Source organism: Lates calcarifer, linkage group LG6 (assembly GCF_001640805.2).
Source record: "Lates calcarifer isolate ASB-BC8 linkage group LG6, TLL_Latcal_v3, whole genome shotgun sequence".
NCBI classification, from domain to species: Eukaryota; Metazoa; Chordata; class Actinopteri; family Centropomidae; genus Lates; species Lates calcarifer.
The window spans coordinates 25,578,405-25,589,757 of NC_066838.1; the positions used below are offsets into that span (position 1 = coordinate 25,578,405).

General features: G+C 43.9%; 1 protein-coding gene across 3 annotated transcripts; it reads left to right on the forward strand.

Moving 5' to 3' along the window:
• Positions 1-251: 251 nt before the first annotated feature.
• trim101 (tripartite motif containing 101) lies at positions 252-11,168 on the forward strand. Of its 3 annotated transcripts, XM_018682855.2 has the most exons (13): positions 254-1,114; positions 1,837-2,046; positions 3,834-4,012; positions 4,168-4,345; positions 4,574-4,669; positions 4,872-4,949; positions 5,040-5,195; positions 5,375-5,397; positions 5,552-5,676; positions 6,236-6,657; positions 7,113-8,207; positions 8,660-8,789; positions 10,081-10,232. In XM_018682855.2, the coding sequence occupies exons 1-12, from the start codon at positions 1,091-1,093 to the stop codon at positions 8,744-8,746; spliced, it is 2,673 nt and encodes an 890-aa protein (XP_018538371.1). In that variant the 5' UTR covers positions 254-1,090; the 3' UTR covers positions 8,747-8,789; positions 10,081-10,232. The 3 variants fall into 3 exon arrangements, with proteins under 3 accessions (XP_018538370.1, XP_018538371.1, XP_018538374.1); XM_018682854.2 differs by lacking the exon at positions 8,660-8,789 and having other exon boundaries at positions 252-1,114; positions 10,081-11,168; XM_018682858.2 differs by lacking the exon at positions 7,113-8,207 and having other exon boundaries at positions 258-1,114.
• Positions 11,169-11,353: the final 185 nt, after the last annotated feature.

Genomic DNA, 11,353 nt, shown 5'->3' on the forward strand with positions numbered 1-11,353 from the left:
TGTGTGTGTGTGTGTGTGTGTGTGTGTGTGTGTGTGTGTGTGTGTGTGTGTAACAGTAGAAAGAGCACAGCCTGGCATGGTCTTAATCGGTCCACATACCAGCCACTGCCTGATATGGTGTGTGTGTGTGTGTGTGTGTGTGTGTGTGTGTGTGTTGGGATCACTTCGGAGGCACTGGGCTGAAACCTGACACGAACCCCCCCTACACACACCCCCTCACCCATCCTCCCCGGTGTGTCCTCTCTCTCTCACACACACACACACACACATGCACTTCTTCTTCTGGATGGTGAGAAAGCTGCGAACAAACAAACGCAGCAGTCGGTTGCTTGTGTGGGAGAAGAGGAATGGAGTGAGGGAGGAAGCGTATTGGAAGCAGACGGAGATCGAGACGGAGACGGACTCTGCCCCTGTGTCCCGTCCAGACAGATTTAGTGTCAGCGTTGGGTGTCACAGGAGCTGAGGAGGAGACCACAAACTGGCTCCTGCTTCACTTCTCTCTGGCTCTAAACTCTGACTTTGATGAGACATCTCGACCTCAACTTTTGGATGTTTTGTCGGTGTTGGCATCTGTGATTTTTCTCACTGAGTCACTGGATATTAAAAGTTTCTTGAGGACAACTTGAGCTTTTCTCACTCCTGCCGGCTGATGTTCAAACTTACAGTGTCACCTTCTGTGCTCTGTACAAGTCGGCAGCGTCATGCAATACTTACTCAACACTTTTAGTTTTAAATTACATCCTGGAAATATAAAATGAAACTGCAGGCTCATTGAGGTCCATCTTAAGGAACATGTAGTATATGTAATAATTTTCTAATTAAAACTGGAAAACTTTAGGAATTCCCAAGAGATTCAGTGAACTTCATCCCCGCTCTTCCTGCAGGACTCTCTGGCCGTTGGTGCTCACAGTTTCAGGACCTCAACTGTGCTCAACTTTATTTTTAAATTTGCTGCCTGCCGTCGTGAAACACCACAACAGAAATACATCTGAACAAAATGGTTGTGTGACTGAATGTAGAGACCAGCAGAGAAACCAGACCCAGTAGAAGTTAACTAAGTGACTGAGCTTTAACCGACGACAATCAGCAGATGCAGAGGAACATAAGTAAACAGGTAAAAGGATTCATGTTTTCATTTTCATTTTCTTTATCCCTCTCACATTTTCTTTTTTATCCTGTCTTGAATTTTTTTGTAGAGATTTTGTCTCTTTCTTTCTTTCTTGTTTTCAGGCCTTTTTTCTTCTCCTCACTTCATCTCCTCTTTGACTTTTCTGCCATCTATTTTCTTATGTTGTATTTTTATCTTGTGTCATATGATGAGATCTTTGTGTTTCTTTGCAAGTTAACTCCGAAGCATTTAGGTTCTCAGATTCATTTTCAACTTTCCAGGCAGTTTACACATGAATAATATTCTAATATTGCAGTTGCAGTCAGGCACTGTCATAGTGGTGTGTTCATGAAAGCTTTGACATCTGAACCTTGAGTTTGAATTTTGAGTTTTCTAGAAACGTTATGAAGTGCGTTTTGATAAAATCTAAACTGAAAGACAAATATGAAACCCAGCTGGCCTGAAAACATATGTTTGCATTGTTTGAATCCACAGAACTTTATTTGTAAATAAAGAAAAAATCACAAATTTTATATCAGGCAAAATATTAGGGAGATGAGCATGAAACAGAAACAACGAGATGATGTTAAAGTGACATAAGGAGACATAAAAGTAGAAAACTGGACGTTTAATGATGAGGAAACATGAACATTGTGAAAACAATAATGGGAATTAGTTTTTTTGTGCAGCAGATCAGATCAGCTGTCATTCATTTCTGGTGTCAACAGGAGGAGGTGAAGTTTGGCGGAGCGGCCATGTCGCTGCCCGTGGAGCTGAGCTGCCTGCAGGGCGCCGGAGGAGCAGATCGCGAGGCGGCGCTGGCGACACTGGAGAAACAGCTGATCTGCCCGATCTGCCTGGAGCTGTTCAACAAACCGGTGGTCATCCTGCCCTGCCAGCACAACCTCTGCAGGAAGTGCGCCAACGAGCTCTACCAGGTCTGTGACACAATCCCTGGATGTACACACAGCTCTGTATGAGCAGGAACACACTCATCTTTCATCACACACTTTTTATATCACAGGGAGGTTCTGCATTGTTCACAACACACACACTGGATTATCAGTGTCTAAAAGGGGATGTGTGGATGTTTTAAAGCTTTGATCATGTGCGTGACAATCACCTGCTGTGACCTACATTTACTGCCATTGTACAAACTTCAACCTCTCGATGAAAAGCCAAGTACATCCATCCAAGTTCTGTGCAGTTTTTGCCGTACTTCTATTTTAATCAAGTATAAAAATTTGAATTTACTTTATACTTCAGCTCGTCCCTGACATCCCTGAAGATCAACAAAACACACCGACACACACACAAGCAGTGATTCACATGCAGGAGGAAAACACACATGAAAACACTTTACATATGTGTTTGGGTTGCATGTGATCTCACGTGTTTTCACGTGTGTTTTTTGGATGTGTGTGGTATGTGAGATGGAAACCTGACAGACTCCGCCCCCACTGTCGCGCTCATGTTCATGACCTTTGACACTGAAAGGTTTGCCCTGCAAAACACGCTCACACACAAACTCACACTGACTGGCGTACATGCAATGAAAAGATTCAGCCTTGAATATTTTCTCTGGTTTGTCACAGATTCATGTTGATTGTGATCTGTTTTTGCATCTGATCGTGTTCAGAGACACTCACATGTATAAACTGACAGTGGAACAGTTGTGACAGTGGATTGTGCTGCAGGAGGTTGTTCAGTCTTTTTTTGTGCAGTTGCAGCAGCCAGGAAGCCCAGAAATCCCCGTAATGTTCTTCTGTCAAATCTTCAGTGGTATGGTTGTGAAACAGGTACAGGTAACAGGTAAACTGAATTCAGGGTGGCATTAAAAAAGGTCTCTGTAACCCTCTGAGCACACAGATAGACAGCTGAAAAGTGGATTTTCAGTGGAGTCCTCAGTGTTTGTCTCTGTACCAGTCCCTGTCCGAGCAGCTCTGATCCCTCAGTCAGGCCCAGCAGCAGCTGAGGATTATTAAAGCCACTATTTCAGGACGCTTTTACCCCTCTAACCTTCCACTGGTCTCTGCTCATCTGTCCTTTTCTTCACTCGTCTGTCTGTCTCTCATTTTCTCTGTTCCCCACAACCCTCAGTTCTCTAATCAGTTTCCACGTCTGCTCAGTTTTCTCTTGTTGTCTGTTGCCGTTGTATTTTAAATATCCATCTGTGTTTCCGATGTGAAAGCAATGCAAGTGAGTGTGTCCAACACCAGCGTCCTGCTCTGAAGGTTTCCAGGTTTTGACAGTAAACAAACAAACAAACACTCTAACTAACTCTCTAACTGTTAAGAGACGATTTAGAAAATGTTATGAGATCTTGTTTTGAGATACATGAAATAACCTCAATGTGAATAAGGTCAACAGACTGTGTTATTTTTGCTTCATTTAGAGGCTGGGACAGTAAAGTGTGTGTGTGTTTCCTGGCCTCAGAGCTTCAGGGTGTTTACATGCTGGATGCTGAGGGGGTTTTTCAGATCTCGTTCTTGCTCAGTAACTCGTCCTGAACGAGCTCTGACTTCACCCAGAGACTTATTTGGGGGATTTTACACATTCTCCACCGCTGACACCGACTGATGAATAAAACTGCTGCTAATTATTGAACTCCCAGCATGCAGCTGTGTTGTATGTATGACAACAAACTCCAACTGCGGGGTGTTGAAAGGACCGACGGAGAAACACAGCTGATGTACAGTAGAAACAACTTCTTTTTTTTCCCCAGCCCTCCCTGTTCCAGGCTCGGACCACCATGATGGTGAACAGCGGCCGTTTCCGCTGTCCGTCCTGCAGACATGAAGTGGTCCTGGATCGCCACGGCGTCTACGGCCTTCAGCGAAACCTGCTGGTGGAGAACATCATCGACGTCTACAAACAGGAAGTCCTCAACAACACTGCCATAAGGTGATACGAGGCCACAAGTGATACAAAGTAGATTTAAATATATAAACTCAAAGAGGTGTTGATTATTTTGTCCGCCCTGTTTATATAGCAGCCACTCCCAGCTGAGTGCACATACAGGTGTTTGAAGACTTTGTGTTTCCTCCATCCCTCTCCAGCCCCCTCCCTCCTCCTCCTCCGCTTCCTGTTGAGCCGACGTGTTCGGACCACGAGGGCGAGAAGGTGAACATCTACTGTCTCACCTGTCAGGTCCCCACCTGTTCTCTCTGTAAAGTATTCGGGGCTCATCAGTCCTGTCAGGTGGCTCCTCTGATGGACGTCTACCAGCAGCAGAAGGTATAAGATATAATCCTCCTGACAGTGGTGTGTGTCTGTGAGAAAAGAGTTTATCTGACACTACTCCTCAGTAGACATCAGTACAATAAGAGCTGTTAATGCTAATGTTGGCTATGTAGCATTAGCAAAAACATACAAACAAACACGTATCACCTTTAATTGCGGCCGTTAAAGCATAAAATCAGGCAAGGTTCTAACTAATCCAGCTCGTTTCATGTCGCTTCTCAGGATGAGCTGAATGAAGGAGTCAGTTCTCTGGTGGCGGTCAACAATAAAACCCAGGCTTTGATCGATGAGCTGGAGGAAACCTGCAGGAGAATAGAGGTGTGTGGGTTTAACAACGACAACCATTTCTGTCCTATCTCTGCATCTCTCAAACAAACAAATCTTGACTTGATATTCCTTTAAAAAATCTACCTCAGTAAATAAGTTCAAGCTGTTGAACTCTACCTTCAACTGGGAGCCACCTCATCTTTTTAAAACAGGTTCTGTTTTGTGCACTAATCGTGATTCTGCCTTTCAACAGGAGAACTGTAAGGCTCAGAAACAGAGTGTGTGTGACCAGTTCAGCTGCATGTTTTCCATCCTGGAGGAGAGACACAAGGTCAGAGTTTGTTCTTCTCTTTGACTTCACTCACTTCATTGCACGTGTAGCAGTAGTTGAAACATTACTGTCTCCATCATCACCTCGAAGGCGATGGCGCGGCGAATCAGCTCCGAGGAGGAAGAGAAGACAGGCCACGCCCAGGCGTTGGTGCGTTGCTACGGAGACAGCGTGGAGGCCAACAACAAACTGATGGAGAGAGCAGCGAGCAGCATGGAGGAGCCGGACATGGCTGGTTTTGTCCAGGTGAGCAGAGATGAGCAGGTTACTGCTCGTGTATTAGAACCAGAGTCCATCTCATTTAATTTCATTTCATAAACAGACAGTTCACACACACAAGTTTCACACTTTCACAAAGGTGTGAAGTGAAAAAACTGTGAAGTGATCTGTCTCTGAACTTCCCTCTGCTCTCTTCCTCCCCTCAGAATTCAAGAGAGCTGATCACAAAGTGAGTGTTGTCCTTTTATGTTACGTGATTAAATCCTCTCTTCAGTACCTGACCTGTCTTTACGTTTTCCCCTCCTTCCTCCTCCTCTCCTCTTTTCCTCCTGTACATTCATCACTCCCTTTACCTTGTTTTCTCCAATTTTCCCCGTCCTCAGAGTGATAGCAGCGAGCAGCTCCTGTCCGACTGAGACGCTGAAACCAGGTTATGAGAATATGAGCCACTACCAGTTTAACTTCAGCAGACAGGAGAGAGTTCTGAAGAGCATCGACTTTATTAAAGGTAGGAACAGGGACTGTTAGACATCAGTACTGGGAAACCACACGTCATAGGAGGAAACTGAGCAGCTGCTGCAATAACATCATCAAGAAAAACTTTTAACTCTAAAATAAAAGCAGCATAATTCATTCACCTGCAAAAATACTTGACTGCAGAACAAAAAACGAAGTTTGATGATTTAAAATGCTCTGTGAGTGTATGTGTGAATCTACCTGTCAGGAACCAGTGTGCTGATGTAACACACACCAGGTAACTTTATCTCTGCAGGGTTTTTTTTGGATTTAAGCTCCTATGATGAGTCTGGTCCCAAAATAGTTGGTTGCTGCTGCAGTAGGTAAAGAGTCAGTGAGGACGATCGTCCCCACTCAAACACACAGAACAATAAATGGGTTTTTGTTAAGAGCTCGTCAGGGGAAAGGGACGCAACATAAAACCAGAGGTATTAGATAAATCAGAGTTAGTTATTTATGTTTTTTTATTTTTATGTGTAGCCTATAACCAGTAAAAAAGGAAACAGGGCAAATGGATGATACACGTTCAGGTTTTTGTTGTGTCTCTTCAGACGTGGTGGATGTTCCTGAAGAACCAGAGGTTGAACCAGAGCCAGAGGAAGCCAAAGAACCCTCTGTCCAGATCACAGAACCAACACACCATCAGGAGACCTCCACCCAGGACCTGGACTCTGTCGTAGAACCAGTCAAAGAGGCAATCCCCCCACCCGTGATATCACCAACAGTAGAAGCAGTACAGGCAGCAGCAGCGACCCCGGTCCTGACTCCACCAGCTCCACAGCTGCTTAGAGATCCTGTGGAACCTGCAGAGGCAGATCTGCAGCCAGAGACTGACGACACAGACTTGAATGATGAAGGATCGGGTCAGATTAAGAACAGGAAGGAGGAGGAGGAGAGAGACGAGGCCGAGGCTCCTGCCTCTGTCAAAGAGGCAAACATCTGTGAACACCAGGAGGGAATGAGCACACAACAGGTACAGTTCCACACCTGCTGTAACAAACTCATCTGCATCAACTCAGAAAACTGCTTTCATCTATTTGTAAATATACGAGGCTTCAGTAAGATGTTTTTACCTTGGAAATGAGCTGCAAATGTCTGTTGTTCCTTTTAATGGCTGCACAGTTTGACCCAGCACAGATATCAGTCCAACGCAGCCTCAAGGCCTTTTCACACTTGTTTAATGCAATTAATTCATACGCCAATTTATTTTTTCAAACTGTTGTTTTTCTTCTTGTTTTTCACGTTCTTTATTCGCGTCTTGCTGTATGTGAAAAGGCCTTAAGTTTGCAAGTCTTTGCAAGTTGACTGATATGAACATAAACCAAAAGCAGCCTGTAAAAATTAAAATCAGCTAGGCTTTGGAAAACGGTTAATAATAGTTAAAACTTCATCTGAATGCTCCTTTAACTGTCTTCCTTCACATATCAGTGTGAGGGGGGAGAGACAGAAAGTGATGCAGGTGATTGGACGGCACAGAGAGAGACGGAGGTCAAACAAGGCGCTCAGTGTGAAGAAGAAGAAATCCAGGTGAAGGAGGGAACAGATGCTGTGTTTTACCCCAGCTGGTACAAACCAGGCAGCCGGCGCAGCGGCAGCCCTGACCAGACCGTGTGCAGCTCAACACAACCAACTGAGGATTCCCTTTCAGAGGCCAGGACCTGGACTGAAACCGACCCCAACCAACCTCCCTCTGGACCCGCACCCTCAGCCCACCTGCAGCAGCGGCAACTCCCACTGTCCACTCAGCTTCACGCTCAGCCTTTTTTTCCTCTTCCTCAGCCTCCACACCAACCGCAGAGTCTGCCTCCTCTTCCTGAATCCCAGTCTCAACACCACATGATGTCCACTGAGATGGACAGTGCTTTTGTATCTGTTCCCCAAGTGCTGGCGAGGCAGACAGCAGGAGAAGCTGCTGCAGTCGAGGAGGAAAACGAGGAGGAGGAGGACATGCAGGGCTGGGTGTGTCTCCCTGGGACTGTGGAGGGTAGTTTTGGAGACAGTAGCTTAGACAGTTGTTCTGATAATAATGATACTACATTGTCTGCACCACCAGAGGAGACGAGTTCAGGGATGGATAAAGACAACTTTAAGCTCAGTGATGGAAGGGCTGAGGATGCAGAGGAGGAAGAGCAGCTTAAAGAAGATATTTTAGGTTTTAAAGATGCTTCAGGGTTGGAAGGAAAAGGGTTGGGAAGGAGTCATTTTGAAGCTGAGACTGCGGATGAAAGAGGTGATGTGCTGAGGGATGATTTCTCCAGGTTACAGAGGAATGCTGTAGCTACGAGGGAAGATACCTCCGAGGTGAAAAATGACGCCCTGGATGTGTTAGATCATGGTGCAGAGAGTACAAGTAGCTTGATACAGGGAGGCGGAGAAGCAGAGTTTGAGGCTGGTAGTTTGACGTTTGCAGAAAACAAACAGGAGGATGGAGAGAACAGCGAGCAGCCTGACGACTTTAATGACAAAATGGAAACAAGTGTTGCTGAACCTGAAGAGAAAATAACCTCCTGTGTCTCTCTGCAGGTCAGTGTCATCCGGTTTTACCGTCGTCGTCATTCTCACCATCGATCAGGCTCTTGCACACCTCATCCACCTGCTGATGTGGCTACACCTCCGCGCTGTCGTCTCCTTCCTCTCTCTTGTTTATTGTTTGTTGCTGCTTATGTTTCGCAGAGTCACCTGGCTTCACCAGCTTCAGCTCTTTCCTCCAGGTCTCTGTGTTGTTGGGATGAAAGAAGGAAGGACAAAGGGAAAACTGTTTCAAAAAAACAAGAAGGCTCCCTTCATGATTCCTTCCTTCACCCCAAATCTTTTCCTCTCCTCACCTTGACCACTTCTCTCATCAGCCTTTTCCTTGCCACACCATCCCCTCCTTTATTTTCTCTCCCCCCATCTTTTCGTGTCTCCCTCCTGTATTCTCCATTTCCTTCATCTGCCTCTCTTTCTCTCTCTTCCATCCCTCCATCTCTCTCCAGGCTGTCACTCTGTTCTTCTACCTGTTGGCCTTCCTGGTCATCCTGCAGAGGGTTTGGGCGTACATCGGCTGCTTCATTTGCACATAACACCAGCAGGAGACACATCCATCCTCACTGCCGCACAGCTCAGGTACACACCGCACCTGCTGGCTCCACCAGGAAGTGTTGTCCAAGGCTTTTATTCTGAAAAATCGAAGAGAAGAACTAGATCTGACCTCCCAGTTTAAGTGTTTCTTTTTGAAATTTGATGCTGGCGTGAAAGTGATGCAGATTAATAGCTGGTGTGATGTTACTTTATTTGTAAAATGTGAAAATTTCATCTGTATTTTCTCCATACTACTGCCACTACTACTGCTCTTACTACTAGCCTACCACTGCTACTTCATCACAATACTAAAAAAGAAGAACATGAAGACAAAAAGACAAATAAATGAAAAGAAAATCATTATTTTATACTATTATATTTTACGTGAGATAACATGATAATGGTTTTCTACTAAAAAACAAAACTGAAATCCTTATTTAGTGCAGTTTACTCTCGTCTCTGCTGACACCTTGTGATCAAACTGTGTAATTACAGTTCACAATCACAACCAAGAAAAACTGAGCAGCTACAAAATATGAGGAAGAATATCTGACTTGAATCTATTAGCAACTTTTATTATATTTGTAATGGTAGAACTTTATTTTCACTGTTTTTATGCTCCAGCAACATTAACACACTCCTGTGCTTCACACCACATGATAAGATCCTGTTGGCATGTTCATGGAAAATTCATTAATTTGCATTGAAATGTTGCTTCTGTCCTCACATGTTGTTGCATGAATAATGTGAGGAGCTCCTCTGCATTGCATTTAAATACATTGTAGAAGGTTATTTGAAATATCTCTTGAGTTTGAAGCAAAAACTCAGGATAGTTAATTCCTCATGTTTGGGTAATACACTCACTGACATACAGGAAATACTGTACAGTGTTGGAACTCATCAAGGTGGGTCATTTCTGTGTGTTCCAGTCAAACTGTGTAACACTTTGTCGACTTTTTGCATCTACACTTAGTTGTTTTGTGTCTTTATTTAGTCGTTTTGCACCTGTTTTGTTTTGTTTTGTGTCTCATGTTAAATCTCTGTGGGTATCTCATGTCTACATTTAGTTTAATGTCTTTTTGTGGTTGTTTTCCATCTGTGTTTAGTTGTTTTGCACCTGTTTGTGATGATTTCGCATCTACTTTTACTCATTCTGCATAATTCTGCAGTAATTCTGATTGACTCTCCAACAAGAAATCAAGAAATAATGACAGTTTCTATAGAGATATAGCATATATATATATAGTATAATAATATAGTCTGATATTAACCAGTCACAGTTACCTTTCTCAATAAATATTTGTCCTGGTGACTCTGCTTTCCCTTTTTGCTCCAGAGGGAGACTGAGACTAGGAGTCCTGCTAAGACCAGTCCTCCCCTCTCCTCCTCCTCCTCCTCCTCGGCCTTCACCCTCAGCGAGGCTCCTCGTCGACCCAGTTTCTGCTTCTCATGGCTAAACCCCCTCCACAAGAAGAAATAGTGGGAAGCGAGAAGCGTTGAGGAGATAATGGAAGATGCTCTTCCCTCCAGAGTCCGTTTGATCAGCTCAGCACTGCTCTGGGACTGAAAGTTTAAAAGTTTAAAATACATCAGCACATCAGTGTTGTGTGCACAAAACGGGAATAGATCTACTCTGGATCTGAGTGTCTAAAGGGGAAAACACGGATGCTGTTATTTTATTTTGAAAACTCATTGAGAATGAATTGAGAGTTGTTTTTATTTGTTGGTTGTTTTCTTTTTTTAATGGCAGCTGTTGCCCTTCACAGGCTTCAGATTTCTGACTTTAAGTGGCAGTAGCAGAGAGTAGGAACACTGTAGGGTAGCAGAGGTATTTGGAGTAGTAGCAGTAGTCATTACTTTAGTAGCTGTAGTTGTAGTAGAAGACGTACAAGTACGAGTTTTAGTACTTAAAGCAGAATTTTCAATAGTATCGCAGCAGCAGTGGAGTAGTAGTGTAGTGATGTTACTTTAGACGTGGTGCAGGATGTGAACAGAAGATTATGTTGTGATAAATTTCACAGCATTTTAGTGTTTTACTTGAACAAAATCTACTAATTTTGATAATGTTTTAGCTCTTAGACATCAACCATCCTGTCCTGTGACAGACTTTGGTAAGAGCCTACTGTTAGATAATGTTACAGGTTTCTGTCAGAAGAAATTCACGGTCAGTAAACAGCCTTTTACTGTTGATCTCATAGTCATAGGCCCATATAGGAATCAGCAGTAGAGTAGTAGTAACAGTGGATGAAATAAAAGATTCATTTAAAGACCCAGTTAAATCCTCAGGGTCCAGGTAGAACCAGTTTGGTTTTTGTTGGTTTTCTCACTACAGGAGCTTCCTGTGTGTGTGAGTGAAGCACTTTTCTTGAGCGTTTTGTTTGATATGTTTATAGATGAAATAAATCTGATTTCAGTCACCTGAAAGTGTGTGTGTTTGTGTGTTTCTGTGGAGCAAAGCTGGATCACTGTGACCCCTCCATGGGACCCAAAAGCTGCAGGTTTGTTCTGTATTAACTGGTCCTGGTCTTGCAGAAGGTGGAAAGTGCGTCAGAGTTTAATTATTATTTCTAAGAGCATTATTGTTTGGGTTATATTGTTCTGTGTATCTC

Coding starts and splice junctions, on each gene's coding strand:
- trim101 (XM_018682854.2), top strand. CDS start 1,091: ATGCAGAGGAACATAAGTAAACAG. Junction 4,013..4,167: donor CTCAACAACACTGCCATAAG/GTGATACGAGGC, acceptor ATCCCTCTCCAG/CCCCCTCCCTCCTCCTCCTC. Junction 4,950..5,039: donor TCCTGGAGGAGAGACACAAG/GTCAGAGTTTGT, acceptor ATCACCTCGAAG/GCGATGGCGCGGCGAATCAG.